At 39.0% G+C, this 19,328-nt stretch overlaps 1 protein-coding gene across 4 annotated transcripts in view; it reads right to left on the bottom strand.

The window, feature by feature from the left end:
- The window catches only part of Lepr (leptin receptor), a 68,091-nt gene that overhangs the window by 29,490 nt on the left and 19,273 nt on the right, over nt 1-19,328 (bottom strand). For all 4 annotated transcript variants that reach the window (XM_013020593.1, XM_013020594.1, XM_013020595.1 and 1 more), the window contains exons 5-6: nt 5,271-5,479; nt 568-710 (exon numbers count right to left, since the gene is read on the bottom strand). In XM_013020593.1, coding sequence (XP_012876047.1) covers nt 568-710; nt 5,271-5,479 — 352 coding nt within the window. The remainder of the gene's footprint in view (nt 1-567; nt 711-5,270; nt 5,480-19,328) is intronic.

Genomic DNA, 19,328 nt, shown 5'->3' with positions numbered 1-19,328 from the left:
GCCTCTGCATTACTATTCTCCTCAGATACCTACAACCTCATTTCCTTCAAATTCTTACTAAGATGCTACTTCTCAACCCAGCCTGCCTCAACTTCCACTACAACTCATCATTATCACCATCTCATGCAAACTCCTCTTACATGGTTCTATAATCCCCAAGGAACCCAAACACAGAAGATCATATCCTGGTATCAAGTAAGTGCTCAATAAGTACTTAGTGAATAAAATAGGGTTTGAGTGCCTTTACGGTAAAAATGTGCACACTGTATGTTAACAAATATATTAAGTAATAAAGAAATGAGAATAAAATGTAAAACCAGTGGCCATATATGAAAAACAGCTATAAAGTTTCCCAACTAGATTCCTGGGTTCTGTATATGGTGTGTGTGTGTGTGTGTGTGTGTGTGTGTGTGTGTGTGTGTGTGTGTGTGTGTGTGTCAATTACAATTGTTTCTGCTCTAGAAGGAGCATTCATATATTGTAATAAAAAGGGCTGTTTTTATGGGTCTTATGGGGTGCTTAGTTACATCTCAGTTTTTTTTGTTTTATTTACTAAAATATACTTACTTCTCTTAGAACTGTAGAATTCTCTGAATATTTCACTTGATACTGAAGTGGAAACGGAACTGAGGTTGAACTGTACCAAGAAATCTTCAAATTACCATCATCTGTGATTTCCATATGTAAACCTACTGGTGGATCAGGCTTCACTTAAGGAAAAAGCAAAATACTTTTAAGTCAAGTAGTCTTCATGGAAGTGAAGTGTTAGTGAGATGAACTCAAAACTCTGTTTTTCAACTACTTAAAAGATAATCTTATTCAAGATTAATTACAAAAACCAAATCAAAGTTCCATGACTGGGACTACACCATGTACTTTGTCATAGCAATCCACCCGTCTTCATCTTCTTCCCCCTAAGTTATAATTGGGATAAGTGTAATTTTCTGTTACAAAAATCTTACTTGGGGATGGGAAAGTGGCTGCGTGGTAGAGTGCTTGCCTTGCATACATGAGGCCCTGGGTTCGATTCCTCAGCATCACATAAGCAGAAAAAGCTAGAAGTGGCACTGTGGCTCAAGTGGTAGAGCACTAGCCTTGAGCTGAGGGACAGCGCCCAGGCCCAGAGTTCAGGCCCCATGACCAACAAAAAATCTTACTTAACTTTATTTAACCCAGTACTTCTCAAATTGACTTGAAGTGTCTCTCTATCCTCACCCACCTCACTTATCTTAGCAGGTATTGAGGAGACAAGACGGCAGACAGTATTTTTTAAATGCGCATCACTGTAAAAACCTTGGCATGACTGTTTGTTTTAAACCACATCAATAGAAAGACACTCAATCCACAAGATGAATATTCCCACGTAATAAACGTATGCTTAACAAACCTTGGCTGTCTCTAGGAATAAAGTTCCATAGCTTAATGAGAAATTTTATGAAATAGATGATTTCTGAATTCAAATGCATATGTTCATGTTTATATGTGTTAAATATTTGGCTATATGCACATGAACATAGTTGAAAATAAAATCTTTAAAATATGTGTAGGAGGGTCTGGGAAGGTGGCTCAGTGGTAGAGTGCTTGCTTTGCATGTATGAGGCCCTGGGTTCAATTCCTCAGCGCCACATATACAGAAAAAGCTAGAAGTAGTGCAGTGGCTCAAGTGATAGAGTGCTAGCTGAAGAGCTAAGGGACAGTGCCCAGGCCCAGAGTTCAGGCCCTACAACCAACCAAAAAAAAAATGTGTGTGTGTGTGTGTGTGTGTGCGCGCGCACACACACGCGTGCGCACGCGCGTAGGAACAATTTAAACACCTTACAATAAAGAATAACTTCAGGGCTGGGAAGGTGGCTCAGAGGTGGAGGCTTGCCTTGAATGCATGAGGCCTTGGGTTCAATTCCTCAGTATCACATAAGCAGAAAACGCTGGAAGTGGTGATATAGCTCAAGTGGTAGAGCCCTTGCCTTGAGCTGAAGAGCTGAGGGAAAGCGTCCAGGGCCAAAGTTCAGGCCCCATGACCGACAACAAACAAACAAACAAACAAACCCCCAAAACGAATAACTTCAATGAATTATGGTTCATACTATACTGGAAATCTAAGTAGCTACTAAAACTCATGTTGCATGTAAATGAATATGATAAATCAAAAGGAATAAAGCTTTTTAAAAAGCAAATAATATTTTTTCAAACAAGAATAAGGAAAATGTATGCTTTCAAATTAAAAGGGTTAATCACATATTTATACTTGTATTCTTGAACTAGCTAAACACTCAAGTCTAGAAGCCAAAAGTAGATCTGACTGAATTCTCAGGATCAAAGTAATACAAAACAGACGCCAAACAGAAGTAAAGTCATAAAATGATAAGCTGTTGTCCATTTCCCTTCTGCGTACCAGTGTGCATTGACAATAGAAAAACAAGGTTTACTATTCTCTTCCAGATTTATTCCCACCACTGTACTTTTAACACCCTCAGAAGACACGGCACTACTGACTCTCCACTTTGCATCCAGGTTCTAATCAAGATACTCTGGATCTTCCTCCTAACCTTATCTCTCATCAGCGCCAGGGCCCTTTCTCTTCCTGAACTCTAAATGGGTCATCTCACACAATCCCCTATGCTAACAACTACCAAATACATATTTCCCCAGATCATTAGACTCCTGGATGGAAGGAACTGCCTACTCAGTAGCTCTGAGGCATCTATCAGGCATCTCAAAGACAATGTGACCCTAATACAGATCCGGCTTTCTGCACGCACATCTACATAGTCCTCTCTGAGTTTTCCAACCTTCATAACTCATAATACCAGTCACTAAGATGCTCAGGTCTAAGTTCTAAAAGTTATTATCCTGGATTCTTCTCTGTCTTTCACAGTCTACAACCGCATCTACTAGAAAGCCCAATCATCATAACTTCCTAAATTCATCCTAGTCTCATCAATTCTGCATTTTTTAAATTTCCTCCAGCCCTAAACCAACTGGCCTATCCTCAAAACCTTCCTTTGGCTCTTCTTTCTGTTCATCCCCTTCCCTTATCAATTTCATGCTCCACCATGTAAATATAAGACATACAAACATGTATCTAATTATATTCTTCTAATTCGAAAGTGGTCATTGCTACTGGAACACTATCCAGATTGGTCTGAGCTATCTCTGGATCCAGGCAAGTCTGCCCTTGTCTTCGGCTATTCCCACGTGTCATCCACTCTAAGGACAATGGCTCTTTCTGTTGTCCCTCAAGTCATCATTCCATTTTTTATGGCATCAAGATTACTCAAGGACTGCACAGTGGTATACCTGATGTGAAAACATGGCATGCAGCTTGGACCCAAGGAGTTTTCTTTTTTCGGCAGTACTAGGGTTTGAAATCAGAGCCTTGCACTTGTCAATCAGGCAATCTACATCTCCTGCCCACCACAGGGACTTTGTGATTGTGTTCTTCCTGCTTGGGACATCTTTTGTCTAAAGTTTTACATAGGTAACACTTCTACATTCAGTTCAAATACTACACTCTAAAAGATATTTTTGACTGATCATCTTACAAGAAATAATTCCTCCCACCTCTAAAAGTTCATCGCATCATCTGTCTTACAATTGGGGGACATTATATGTTTAAATACACTGAAAGGCATTTTCCCCTCAATCTCTACCTACATAGAGACAAAATTCAGAGTCTTCAAGCTAATACAAACTCCACATCAGCGCTCCTTAATTACTCTTATTTTAAAAATAAATTAAATGTGATGCTGGTTTTGAATACTTTTAAAACTTACCAGGTAGAACTAGTTTTAAAAAGAGAATAATATGGTATTTACTACGTGTGTCTTTTCTTCCTACGCAATTGAATCTCTTCAATGTCATTGTAATGATGCTGTATGCTGTAAAGATCACAACTGTATCTCTAGAAAAACAAATCATTTGAAAATCTTAATGATAAAACATACTGTGATGTTCTAAAAGTTCTATATCTCAAGTAACTTAGGAGGAAATGAAGCGTCACTGTAGGTGGAGATGAATCTGGTAAACTGTGATCAAGGATTTAACGGTGGTTTCCAGGGTATCAAAACCATTGACACACAGGTGGATAGAAAAAAGTAAAAGAACAGTGATTCACAAATAGAAGTAGAAACTTTTTTTTTTTTTGGTTAGTTGGGCTTGAACTCTGGGTTGGGCACTGTCCCTGCACTCTTCAGCTCAAGGCGAGCGCTCTACCTCTTGAGCTAAGTGAAGTAAGCCAGGCCCAAAGAAACATAGGTCCCATGGTTTCCCTTATTTGCAATATCAGTATATGTATGAGTCAAGCGGAAAAGGTCAGATAAGTTGATGTTAGGAAAATGAATCCTTAGATATGTATTTTAATGTTTTTTTCTTTCATGCATTTGTTTCTAACGCATTTATAAGATTATCTCTTTGTTTCCTTGTATGTCCCTCCCCCACAGTATAACCCCTGCTTTCACTATATTTGATGTCAGTATAACTTGTGGAGGAGATGGAGAAAAACAAGTCGCTTAAGGATACAGGTGGACCTGTTGCAACAATGAGAAGTACAAGTTGTCATGTCGAAAATGAGCTTTACAACATTGGTGCAGGAGTGGGGGGAGGTTTGGGTGGGGGGGGAGGCTGGGAAGGGATGTGAAGGGTAAACAAAGGAGGAGGCCGTAATGCTTGATAAGAAATGTATGCATTATCCTGCCCATGTAATTGTAACCCCTCTGTACAGTATGTTTACAAAAAATAAATAAATAAATAAAATTTTAAAAAAACAAATAGAAGTAGAAAGCAGTAACGCTGCTGAGTTATATATAATATATAAAATGCAATAGACATGCACCCAAAACTGAGTTAATAAGTTGAATAAGTTGTGTCTGCTCATTACCATTGTCCTTGAAGTGTGAGGCAGTAGCTTTGTGTCCACAGCTCCTCCAGCACTCAGGACAATCTTGGTACTCATGACCTCTGAGAAACAGTTACTGAATGAATCAATTCAGGGAGAAATATGCTTATAATCATATTCAGAAATAGCTATGTGAGCTATAGAAAAACAAAACCAAACAATGTATATCTACTAGATAGATCTGGGATTTAAGTTCTACAGAGACAATTACACAACTGTTAACTCAGTGGAGAAGCTGATTGTAACACACCCTAGTGATTAACTTCACATGATTTACAGCTTTGGTCAATGTGATGTAAGCCTGTAAAAAAAAAATAACTTTAACCTGCGAGCAATCACCCTCTGGTGATTGGTTCTATACTCAGCTGCAACTTACCAACATTGATGGGCTGAACCGACATGAGAGGTGACTGAAAAATTGCTCCACCAGATGTGATTTTCAAATACATAAGAAGAGTAGAGTTGAGTTTGGCTGTGAGGACAGGCACGTGGCATTCCCAGCATCCCTCGGCTCTACAGATGCACTGCACAGCCTGGAAACTGTCTGTCTGGGGAACCACAGGCAGCTCTTCTCTCATTCCATGCCTGTATTTAAAACGAAGAGCTAAATATTAACATGGACATGGATACGTTATGAAAGTAGAACACCAAATCCAAAATTGAGGAAAGCTATTATGGACATCGGCTTAAAAGGTTTCTGGAAAAATGATGTAGACAGAAAACAGAAAAAGTAAGTGTTACAGGAGTGTTTTAGAGTCTTGTAAGCAAGAAGTTACAATACAGAAAAAAAATGGAGATTAGAAGGAAGGAAAACTGCAATCATAAAAATCTCATATCTAGCCCCAAAAGTCTTTAAAAATAAATGTGAAATAAAAGCTTTCCTCAGATATACCAAAATTTAGAGAATTCACCACCACAAGATTTCCACTATGGAATATATTAAAGGAAGTCATCTGGCAAAGTTTCAGAAGGACAAAAGCACCAGGTACCAGTAGCTCACACCTGTAATCCTAGCTACTCAGGAGGCTGAGATCTGAGGATCATGGCTCAAAGCCAGACCATGTAACCACCAAAATGCCAGAAGAGGGGCTGTGGCTAAAGAGGTAGAACACCAGCCTTAAGCAAAAAAAAGCTAAGGGATTAGGGCACTCAAGCCTTAAATTTCAGCCTCTGTACCAGCCTCCGCACACGTGCCCACCCACCCACCCACCCCCACACACAGAACAGACGCCACATGTTTGCTCCCACTTATGGATGCTAGATCTAAAGGATAAACAAATACATAAGCACACACAAGATCATGTCTATATGAAAATATTGTGTTTGTAATTTAGCACTGTTTGAATGGATTAAAGAAGGGAAGGTAGAGAGAATGTTAGAGATAAATGATCTCCACATCTACTACCTATGAATGAAGATAACCCAAAATTAAAAATGGACCTTAGCAACTGTTGAATAACTCATATATTCTGTTGGAAATATAAAATGACACACTTTTGAAAACAGCTTGTTAATTTCTTGTCATTAAATTCCTTACAGAATGAATTGAACCCATTAGATTTCCAAATATTCATCCCAGACTTGAAAACAAGTCAATTCTGGAGAATTATAAAGTTTTATTTGCAATCCCCAAAACGTTACACAATTAAAATATCTATCAACAGGTGAGTGGATAACACGCTGTGGCATATACACATACAATGGCACGAAAAGAAATGAGACACTGATATAGACATTAGTGAATCTCAGAATAAACATGCCAATAAAAAATAACAAGACAAAATATTATATGATTCCATTTAATGAAAATTCCAGAAATGCAAGTAAATCAATGTTTTCAGAAACCAGATTAGTTATCTCCATGAGATTATGAAGGGGCAGAGGAAAATTTGTAACTGATAAATTCATTTTCTTTATGATAGTAATGGTTTTATGACTAATTTTACATCTCAAAACCTATCCATTTTATACTTTAAGTAGGTACAGTTTGTTGTATACCAATCAATTGTATCCCTGTAAAGATATTACTATGTCTCCACTATGTACAAAATAATGGAAATTTTTTGAAATCTCAGAAAAAAATTGAAGCATTGGCTACCATTGTAAACTCCCAAATGAGTAATTTAACACTGAAAATTTTGTAATTAGGTTAGCAGGTTTACCTAATGTGGGGCGTAAAGAATAACAAGAGGCATGCAAGTTCCAGAATATTGTATTTCTGATTCATCAGATTTTTTTTTTAATTCTGCCTACTCCTAAGTTAAGAAGTCTAAGCTTTAATAAGATGTCAAGTGAGCACAGCAGGGAGTAACAGCACTTCCCAGGAGGGTCTCCATGTTGTTTTAGACCTCCACTACCTATGTCAAAATCACTCTGTGCTTTTAAAAACCTTGAGGATACAGAAAGAGAATGACCATGACTACATTTTCAGAAATCCCAACACCTACAGACCTTTCCAATGGAAAAAAAAAACACTGTAAGCACAAGAAATAACATACAGAGTAGAAAAAATTCATTGCTTTATAAACTTTGATAACTGGCATACACATGATCATTTGCATATAAACAAAACACAGAAAAAATGGACCTTAATCTTCCTACTTACAGCCCACTAATGCTGAGTGTTTCCAATTGATGACAAATCTTCAAATTCTCACCATAATAAGAAACAGTCAAAACACAATATTCCTAAAGTTTCATTGTGTGAGGAAGTCTATGAGGTACTGTATAAGGGATATTATGACTGTAAAAATGGTACTGTACTAACATCAAGGCCTAAAGTCAAGTACTTCTGTTTGCTGATCAACCGTAAGACCACAGTTAAGCACTTTCATGTCAGCTTAGTTCCCTTAGGCAGTAAAGCAAAGATAATGCCTATACCAACCATGTTTACAAGGTTGTTTGAGGCTATTCAAGACAATAATTGCATAAAATTATTCTCAGAACAAGTCTGATTTTGTTTGGGGTTTTGGTTTATGGAGGCAGGGTCTGGCTACTTGGTCTTGGCTGGCCTTGAACATTCGATTTCCCTGCCTCAGTGTCCCAAGTACTGGTGAGGTTATACAGGAGCACCATCATCATGCCACGATGGAAAGTTTGTTTGGTTTGGTTTTGGTTTTGGGGTCCAGTTGTGGGCCTGAACTCTGGCCTGGGCGCTGTCCCTCAGCTCTTCAGCTCAAGGCTAGCTCTACCATTTGAGCCACAGCACCACTTCTGCCTTTTTTTTTTTTTTTTTTGCTTATGTGGTGCTGAGGAATCAAACCCAGGCCTCATGCATGCAAGACAAGCACTCTACCACGGAGCCACCTTCCCAGCCCCTATGATGGAAATTTTGTTACTACAAATATTTGGAATTGGAGGCAAAATGACTTACTGTTTTCCATTTTATTTGTAGCTTTAAACAAAGCCAACAAAATGTCATATTTTAAAAATATCAAATGTTAAAATAAAAACAGCCAGGCATTGTTGGCTCATGCTTGAAATCCTGTAGGAGGCTAAGATTTGAGGATCATGGTTCAAAGTCAGCCTGGGCAGGAAAGTCGGTGAGATTTCCTTTTTTTTTTTCTTTTTGCTGGTCCTGGGGGTTTTGAACTCAGGGCCTGGGCGCTGTCCCTGAGCTTTTATGCTCAAGGCTAGCTGTCTACTACTGCAGGCAATGCTCCACTTCTGACTTTTTGTTGCTAACTGAAGATAGGAGTCTCACAAACTTTTCTGTTCATGCTTGCTTTGAACCACAATCATCAGATCTCAGCCTCTTGAGTAGCTAGGGTTATAGGTGTGAGCTATCAGCATCCAGCTTTTTTCAATTTTTTAAAATACGCTTTTTATTGTAAAAATACTGTACAGAGAGGTTACAGTTACATGAGCAAGGTAATGAGTACATTTCCTATCAAGCATTGGCACCTCCTTCCTTGTTTTTCCCCTCCTCTCCCTTCCCTCCCACCTCCACAATTATACTCTCCCCCTCCCTCTTCTCTCCCTCCCCACCTAAATTGTAAAGTTCACTATGTTTTTCAACATAGTGTCTTGTACATCTCATTGTTAAAATGGGTCAACCTGTATCCCTAGTTAAGCATTTCATTTTTTTCCTTTCCCTCCCCAAATTAGAGAAGTGTATATACAAGATGCAGGGCACCGACATCAAATACAGTGAAAACAGGGGCTATACCGTGGGGGAGGAACATACAAAGGAACAAAAAAATCACATGGTACATTACAAATATGTTAGGAACAATAGCAAGAAAGAAAAAACCAGTTGTGTCCCAATCTTGGAGTTCATTTCACTTCACATCATCTTATCTGGTCATATGTACATAGCTTTTGACCTTTTCTGCTTGTCCCAGACATATACTAGTTATTGCAAATAAGGGAAACCATGGGACCTATGTTTCTTTGGGTCTGGCTTACTTCACTTAATGTAATTTTTTCCAAGTCTTTCCATTTCCTAGCCTAGGTCTCCTAGGCACAGGCCGAAATTTTCTCAATAGAGACCCAGAAACAAAACAAATCAAAGAAAGTTGGACAAATGGGATTGCATGAAGCTGCAGAGCTTCTGCATGGCAAAGGACATAGCTAGCAAGATCAATAGAAAGCTTTTTTCAATTTTTAAGTTAATTTTTACTTTTATCAATGGATTCACATGTATGGTTTAAATGAATCAAATAATTGTTCAAGGCAAATACCATTCAATCATTATCACTCATTCCTTTCATTTTTATCTCCATTTCCTTCCAATTGCATGCTGTAAGACTAGTTAATTTTTACTTTCAGAAATATGATTTCGCTTCCTATAATGTGATTTAAAGATTTAGCTCTTTTGCCCTCTGCTCCACTAAATCCAAGCATACTTTGTTTCCCTGTTGGCACAAAATATCTGAATTTTAATTATGATTCAAACAGCTTTCAATATCTGTACTGTAATGATTATGTATCTCCAATTCATTACCAAAAAGCCAGAAGTGGTTCTGTGGTTCAAATAGCTAAGCAGTCACCTTGAGAAAAACAAAAAAGCTCATGAACAGCACCACAGCACCTAATCCCTGAGTTTAAGCCAAGGATTGGCATAAAAATGAAAACATACATGCATACATATGTACACACTGTTACAAAAAAGAATGTGAAAAACTGACAGTGTGGTATTTTAAGTCCAAAACAGGCTTGCCAGGTATCTTGCTTTGATTGAAGAAATCATATAATTTGAGACAAAAATATAATGGAACACAGGCTAAGACATATTTTCCACTAATATTTGCAAATAATAAGAAATTTAGTCAATTTTATTCCTTTTAAAGCATACAAAAAATTCTGAATCATATTTGTAGAAAATACCTGATTACCAATTAGATTAACTTGGATAATTAGATAATTCTGTCACTTCACTGTTGGGTCTGTTCACTCAATCTCATTTCCATTTTGTTAGCAATTATTTTAGTAGTTGCATAAATCATATACGAGACTATATATCCTTAATGATGAAAATACATTAAATAAATATACTACAAAATATTTATTATACCAATTCATATTCTTTTGAAGAAAAGCAGCTCCTTGCAGAAATTTCCCTAACCACTCTAAGAGAAAACACCATCCAGGTACTGTTCCATGTAAAATAACACCAAACGAATGGAATGTCACCAAGGATGAGAGGAGGAAAGGAAGCAAAAGAGGAATGCAAACAAAAATAAGTGAACTTCAGTACCTATCAGCTTATTAATATAACCACATGGTGAGGAGGGACTAGCTAAATTAATTATAGAACATAAAAATATTTTGATCCTGTAACCTTTAGCCTTAGTTAATTACAAAGGAGAGTAAACAATTCTGCACTTGCGTTGGTACATTTGCTTTTCACAGTGGTAGGGGCTAGCCATTCCAAAACCACCACCTAATGTATATTTTAGGATTAGACAAGTACATAACACAAAAATGTGTATTGAGGGAGGGGAAAGCCAGATATCTCCTTCCTGAGGGAGAAGAGAGACAGAGACAGAGAATTTGAGAGCAAGCGAGAGAGAGAGAGAGAGAGAGAGAGAGAGTCTATAATGGACCCAGTGGTTTTGGATTAGAATGAAATATATTAGTGTGAACACTAAATATATACATACACAGAGATGTAGAAATATTGATTTATATATTTTATATAAACACACGTTGTATGCATCCTGTGTGCACAAACATATATGTAGCTCTGTTCATAGGTCTAGAAATGATGTCAAGGATGATATCAAGGAACACTAGACACCTGTGACTCTATTGTGAATATCATTCTGCAATGAAAAAAACTAGGGCTTCTTGGGGACATGGCTGGACACGATGTTCTGTCAGGTAAAGAAGATCAGATTAAGCATCTTGTAATACTGGAAAGAAAGTCTCCAGGAAAAAAGATGATGGTAATAGAGACACAAAATTGACTGGGTAGCCAGCTGTAATAGACTTCCACTGACCACATATAGATCAATCTGAGTAGTAAAATAATTACAGTACTAGTCATATCACATAAAATAAGAATCCATGAAAAATAGGAAGAAAGGGAGGAATTTTCAGCTTTGTATGACTTCCATGAAATTACTGGCTTACAGCTTCCTGCTCTCTCTCTCTCTCTCTCTCTCTCTCTCTCTCTCTCTCTCTCTCTTCCTACAAGGTTTTGTTTCCCATATCATAAGCTGATTGGTATTCAACAAAATACTCCAAGTGACCCTATGACAAATTTCTGTGTATGACCTGATATCCAAGTACTTTGCCCTTTGAATCTAAACCCCCTTATATTCTGAACTCCTATCTCTATCTCCTCAATTTGGCAATGTTGCACTGCCTGAGATTCCCCAGTCCTGTTCTTCTTTCCAGAAACCTTAGAGGATTACTTCCATGGGGAACTGACTGTTCTGTTCTGCCCACATCCAATGTATGAAAATAGTTCTTTCCCACACTTTACACGGGTTTCTAGTTGTTTATATCTAAAGCATCCAGGACTCCAAGACTCATGGCCCAGAGTCATTTCTGTTGATTGTTGATAATATGAAGAGATAATATCTTCACAGAGTTTAAACTCTTTTTTTAAGAAGTAATGAAAAGCAATAGATTCTGTGCAGTTATGCATTATCAAGGAAACTTATCTTTAACTGGGAGTTAGTACAGCATATACATTGACTGAGATGGAAACTTGGCTGTCCGGTCAAGAGAGGGTTAAAACATGAATGGTCCTTGACCAGGAAACAGGGCATGGGTCCTGGGACACAAGAGAATGGGTTCACCTTAGATTGGAGCCCTGAGGATAAGAAGAAACCTTTGTGAAAGCCTGTCTTTAAAAACAGATTTTGGTGAGACAAACAAGGATGAGTGAACCTCTACCTTCTTCTGCTTTCTCAATGAGACTGTAAGACAAAGTCATCAATGTGCCTCTCCAACCCACTCCCCCAGCGAAGCCAGCTACCATGCTGTAAACTACCTTATGGAGAGATCCACAAGACAAGGAAAGGAAGGAACCTCCGGCCAACAGCAGAGAGGACCGAGGATCTCTCTTTACCCAGAAGAAGCAATGAAGCCCCAGGAGTGAGCTTGGAATCAGACAATCCTGCAGGAGATTCTTGAACAGATGTGCAAGTGTTGATGCAACCCACACATCCAGCTGAGCCACACCAGGAGTCCTGACCCAGGAAGATGATACATGTTGTTTTCAGCCACGGATCTTTGAGGTAATGTATGACATCACTGATGCAGATATTTGAGCCTGGAAGTGGTATGCCACCACATAAGAAATACCTACAGGGGGCTGGGAAGGTGGCTCAGTGATAGAGCGCTTGCCTTGCATGCCTGAGGCCCTGGGTTCGAGTCCTCAGCACCACATAAGCAAAAAGAAAAAAGCCGGAAGTGGTGCTGTGGCTCAAGTGGTAGGGCGCTAGCCTTGAGCTGAAGAGCTGAGGGACAGCGCCCAGGCCCAGAGTTCATGGACCCCCACCCCAAAAAAAGAAAGAAATACCTACAAATGTAGAAGGGGCTTTGAAACCAGGCAACAGAGGATAGCCAGAAGGATCTGGAGGAACACAGTAGAAAACCTAAAGGGCCTTTTTGTAGAAGTCTGGACTTCTTCCAGGACACTGCTCATAAAGCAACAAGAATGTCAGGAACAGCTTACTAGAAATCGGAAGAATGGGGAATTTTCTTGGTAAGTAACCCTACCCCACATGGAGAAATGTGGAAAGCATAGACTGCCCAAGCAGGAGTTAAATTCCCTCTTCATTTCTTCTTGTAGAAATAGAGCTAGGCAGTGAGGGAGGGGCTACTGAACAAAGAAACCAGGACTTAATTTTTCTTAATTGATGGAGAAGCATCCAGCCTCTCCAGATAGAAAAAGCACTAAAATTAAGAAATGGCTTCTGAATAAAGATTAAAAAGAGAAGAGCACTCCAAAAGACTTGTATCTAATGGAGTGAATCTCAACAGCCTTCACAGAAGACATCCTTGTGGCCTGGGGTAGAAAAGCATATTAACAAGAACATTGCTAATCTGAACTATCAATACAAATACTGAAATGGAGACCATAGAGAATGGGCAGAGGGAGAGTGTGTGGAGAGGTAGCAGTCAGGAGAAATGACTCAGGTGCCTGATGAAAAATCTCCTTTCAGGAAGAAGAAAGGGTGACTCCAGCCAGAACCAAGTAGCCAGAGGATCAAGCCAAGAACCATAGAGGTGAACCGTGAAGCTTGAAGGGGAAGTAACTAACACAGGAGTAAGGAAAGAAAGATGGTAAAAGAGGATTCCTGAAATTGAGATCACAGAAACTGCAGGCTTATCAATGATGTCAGTATCCAGGATAGGATCAATTAGGTGGAGTGGAAAACACTCAACTATTGAAGGTATTCAAAGAATTGAAGCTACCTCATACGGATGTTGAAACCACCAAGAATGATGACAGCATGACAGTGAAGAGACAAAGTCAACTAGACATGGGAGGAGGAGGTTGTGAAAGTCCAAACTCCCTAACATGACCTGGGAGGCACTTCATCATTTGACCCTTGCTTATTTATTGGTATGCCTAATCTCTTTTCATTCCTGGATTTCACAGTCCAGTCTCTCTATGTGCTCAGTCCTCAAATGTCCTGCCTGTGCCTCAGGGCCTTTGCAAATGTCCTTCACTCTCTCTGGTTCCTTTTTCCTTGCCAATTCTTTATCTGGATTGGACAGTCCTAGAGTCTGCTTCCAAAACTCCCATTATTTACTATAGTACAGCTGTTGAAAACTTGGCTCTTCCATCTTGTGTCTTTATAATATTAACAGCCCCACGACCTCTGTGATTGAAACTTGTTCTCCTCAACCAGGTCAGTAGCCAGTACACATAATAGGGACCTCATAAAGGAAAAGGTGAACTTCCTTCCCAGACATGAGACAAAAATGTTCAAAATAGCTCTAACATATCACATTTCTAGAGTTTATCTCCTTCAGATTCTTCGACAAACATTAATATGTGAGTTCAAACAATGCCTTCCCTTCAAGATGGTATTTATAGTTTTAAGTCCTTTATACACATCAAGCTTTTTAGTTCCTTAAAATAAATGGTTTCATTATTTGCACATGAGAACCTTTTAAAGATTTCTCTAATGACTTCTCTTTTGTCACTAAAAGAAGATTTTGATCAAAAACTTTCCTAAAGTAACCACCATCATACATTGTTTCAGCCCTAGATCTCACACTTGTTATACTGACCTAAATACATACACAGAAGTCAAGGCAGTAACAGCATATGGTAAATAGTATCATAAATAAGACATATCAATCAAACTACACAGAGAAATAATGTGGCAGAAATATAATGAGAGCATATTTCTCAGACTTTATGCAAAGTGATATGTTTGACTGAACTAATAACTTTAGAAACCTAATTTCAAAATAAAAGCTGGCCAAAAAAATAAATCTGAGCTGGGTGCTGGTGGCTCATGCCTGTAATCCTAGCTACTCAGGAAGCTGAGATCTGAGGATCACAGTTCAAAGCCAGCCCCGTCAGGAAAATCCGTGAGACTTTTATCTCCAATAAACCACCACCAGAAAACCGAAGTGTCGCTGTGGCTCAAGTGGTAGAGCACTAGCCTGGAGCTGAAGAGTTGAGGGACAGCGCCCAGGCCCAGAGTTCAAGCCCCATGACAGAAAAAAAAAAAAAAAAGAAACCTGTCAAATTAATCAAATAAGCAAGTTGGGAAACTCCTTAATTCATTACCATGTTTTTCATGCACCTGGTCTAACCATTTAGATAAATAAAGCAATAAATACTAATTGACTAAATGAAGCTAACATTCTCAGGTATAGATAAGTTACTAGCCAAATATAAAATGATTTGATGTAATTATATATTTTAAGGACTTCAGTCTACACATAACACAATCTAATCCTTACGTATGAACACAGGGCTGTAGAAATGAGTACACTACCTCAGCTTGCTGCTAATATTTTAAAATGCTTTAGACTAGACAAACAGGAATCATCACAGAAATGCATTTTTCTCAGAACGAAAACCTATTTTTCGGCTGGGTCCCAGTGGCTCATGGTTGTAATCCTAGCTAATCAGGAGGCTGAGATATGAGGATCATGCTTCAAAGCCAGCCCCCATGAGACTCTTATCTCCAATACCACTCAGAAAACCAGAAGTGGCACTGTGGCTCAAGTGGTAGAGCACTAGCCTTGAGCTGAAGAGCACAGGAACAGCGCCCAAGCCCAGAGTTCAAGCCCCTTGACTGACAAAACAACAACAACAACAAAAACTATTTTTCCTCCACAAAGCAGGCGATTTTCTACCCTTAAATATGTATCTATCCATTCCAGAGCCTGAATCTTCTCTCAGTACTCAGAAGCTGAGGTGAGTCTCTCTTATGGTGTAGCCCCTAAATATCCCCTGACGGCCTAGGTGAACAGTTTTGCCACCAGACTCCAGTGCTGCAAGAAGATGGTAGAAGTTTTAGGAAAAGGTCTAGTGGAAGGAAGTTTGGTATTAAGAACATGTACTTTGGCGGCAGTGGAAGGAGGGGGGGAGCAAGGAGTTGGGGAGGTGGGGAAGGAAGTGATGGTAGGGGAAAAACAAAAGAGGAGGTAACAAAGAGGAGGAAATGTACTCATGACCTTACTCATGTACCTGTAACCCCTCTGTACAGTATTTTTACAATAAAAACATACAAAAGAAGGAGCATGCACTTGAAAAGATACAGGGTATCCCCACCCCTACCTCTGTTTTTCCTTTCCAGCCACCACAAACCTAACAGCTTTGTTCCACTCTTTACTCCCATTACGATGCTCTGTCTCACCAAAGGCAGTGAAGTCAACTGCACAGGGGAAGCTCTGAAAGTATGAGGCACAAGAAACTTTTCCCTCTTTAAGTTGGTTTCCTCAGGTATTTTGTCACAGTGATGGAAAACTGACTAATAACCTTCTTTAATTTTTTTTTGGAGGGGTCCAGTCGTGGGCCTGAACTCTGGGCCTGCGCTGTCCCTCAGCTCTTCAGCTCAAGGCTAGCGCTCTACCACTTGAGCCACAGCGCCACTTCTGGCTTTTTTCTTTTTGCGTATGTGGTGCTGAGGAATCGAACCCAGGGCCTCGTTCATGCAAGGCAAGTGCTCTAGACTGAGCCACCTTCCCAGCCCAGCCTTCTTTAATTTTAAAATCAACAATCCTGTTGTGCTTTTTCCGGAACTTGCCTCCTTCCCAGTTAGTAGTGAATATTTTATATTCTCTATTATGTATCTTGTATTATGTATCTGCAAACAGGCCCCTCTTACCATCCTTCAACTTGTCTTTCCTTGCTAGGTAACTTCCATTGGATAGAAGTAAGCTCATGTTCTTTTCATTTTTCAACTATTGCTATGGTTTGAATGACTCCGTAAAACTTTTGTTGGAATTCAGTTGGTGATGTGATAGTACTGTGAGGTAAAGCCCTCAAGAGGTGATTCAGTCCTCAATCACCTAAGAATGGACTAATGCTATTGACCCAGGACTGGCTCTCTTGTAAAATGAAGTTCTCCCTATTCCTTCTCACCCTCTTACCATCTGATTCCCTCCATCACGTTGCCTCCCTACTCCATGCAGTCCCTCCACGTTAGCTTTCCAGCCTTCAGAACTATAAAAACTGAGCTAATTATCTTTATTAACTACCCCTTCTCTGGTATTCTGTTACAGCAATAGAAAATGGATTAAGACATTTACCCTTGGATTATCCATGGTGCAGTTCAGGATGTGTATATGTATACGTGTTTATCGGTGTTGTGATATGTGTATATGTATGCAGGTGGCATGTATGTATATTTGGTATATGTTACGCAGTGTGTATATGTGGTGTGGCCAGCATCTAGGTGTGTGTTCTGTGTGTATATTGTGTGGTATACATATGTGCATGCTGTAGAAAGTGTATGGACAATGTGTGGTGCAGTATAGATGTGGAGTGTGTGTGTGTGTGTGTATGGGTATGCATGTGTGGTATATATGTGTACTATGTTTGTATATATTAACTTTTTAGCAATAATAACTTTACCTAAAAATTATACTTCACTTCTGGAATATTTACACAGGTGGAGCTGTGATAGAATATGAGAAGCAACTAATAATGCTCCTGAAATATCAGTGCTGTGACTATTGCTCAGAAATTGTTACAATGAAAATTGGAACATAGTATTATCCCCCAGAGGTAAGAGTATCTCTTTTTGTTTGAAGAGCATGAAGTTATAAGAAAGTTATAGTTGTAGAGAAATTCAAGTATATGTGCCGGGCGCTGGTGGCTCACACCTGTAATCCTAGCTACTCAGGAGGCTGAGATCTGAGGATCATGGTTCAAAGCCAGCCTAGGCAGGAACATCCATGAGAAATTCAAATATGTGTAAAAAAGTGTGTATATGCCAACTATCCCAAGAAGTGAATTATGCTACTTATTAAACAATTAAAAGCCAGCCTCTCTTTTGCTTTGCCAGGCTGGGTTGATCCTCTGCAAAGCATATTTACTGTATAAAAATCTTGTGAAATTCTACACCTAGGGGAGCTAGAAAGAGGACTGAGGGAAGAACAAGGAACTCAATGCTCTTTTGCTTTTCATTCTTGAAATCATACCACTCAGAGGCAGTTTGCCAAATTACCAGGATGTTAACAACATTCTTAGAACCAGACATCGATTATCTGGCTATAGATCCTTCTACACACACTTGAATTCCCATCTCTAGTATGTGACATCTGACTTTGCAAGGCCCTCATTAAGTATCTGAGAAACTACTACCAACCTCTTGAGAGCTCAGCTTTTCAGGATCCTCATTTCAACACATCTAGTTCTCTTTCTACTCTCCTGAACCAACTGTGGTTGAAATCCCCACTACTTCCACATTACCAAGTCCACAAATATAAATCAGACCTTATTATGCCTTTCTACTATATATAAAATTGTTAACCTCTCAACTTCTTCCACTTCTAGAAAACATTATTCTACATAAATATTTTATGGTTCATTAAGACATTTCTGGAGGGCAAATTGGCAAACGTTTTAGAAATCGTTCTGCTACTATGTATTCATTGAATCAACAGTTTTTAAACATTTGGGTGAACACGGAGTTAAAACCAGAGGTAAACCTATTAAGACACAGTAACTGCTGTGTGTGTTTACTTATTAAGTGGTAGGCCACATAACCTGACTCTAAAATCTACCATATTAGCTTCTCTAATGGGCATTTTCAAACTTGAACTCCATCAGAATTACCTGGTAAGCATGAACTCACAAGCCCCAGGGCCAGAACTGTAGATTTACTAGTTCTCTGGTCAAGCTAACTGCAATTTCTATCAAGTTTCCCAGTGATGCTGACTCTGCATAAACTATTCCACTACACATTTTTTTAGCTCCCTAAACAACCTTGCCTCCTGTTTCTTCTCACCAGCTGGGCTAGATCACCCATCAAGGCTCCCACACCAATATTACACTCTCTCTAAACAGCACGTGTCACTCTCCATACCAGTAGCCACTGAAACAAAAGCCTGGTACATGTCTGTCTCAAATACTAACCTGTGTGCACCTCAAAAGAAGACAGCATAACTATTAGTCTTTGTAGTATAATACAAAATTTATCATTGTGTAACTATTTTAAGTGTAAGCTGAAGCTACATTTTTGATACATTTGAATCTTTGTATAAACATCATCACTATTCAATTCAAACTGAAACTATAAACAAATTAAGCAATGATGCATTTCCCCTCCTCCAGCATCTGATAACCATGACTCTAATTTCTATCTCTATGCAAATTCATTTGGAGAGCTTGGTAACACATTTCTCATCAATGCTATAATCGTAAGCAAACCCCAGAGTGGAAGTCTCATCCATCTTAAGCATCCATTAAAACTAATGAGAAATAACATTAAAGAGTTAAAATCTTAAATGAACATTTTTTGTTGGAGTTAAAAGAAAGTTTTACTCTGTTACCAGGTGC

The sequence above is a fragment of the Dipodomys ordii genome, unplaced genomic scaffold (assembly GCF_000151885.1).
Source record: "Dipodomys ordii isolate 6190 unplaced genomic scaffold, Dord_2.0 Scaffold51, whole genome shotgun sequence".
Taxonomy (NCBI): Eukaryota; Metazoa; Chordata; class Mammalia; order Rodentia; family Heteromyidae; genus Dipodomys; species Dipodomys ordii.
Note: the sequence above shows the minus strand (reverse complement) of the source record. Positions and strands in the feature narration are given on the sequence as shown.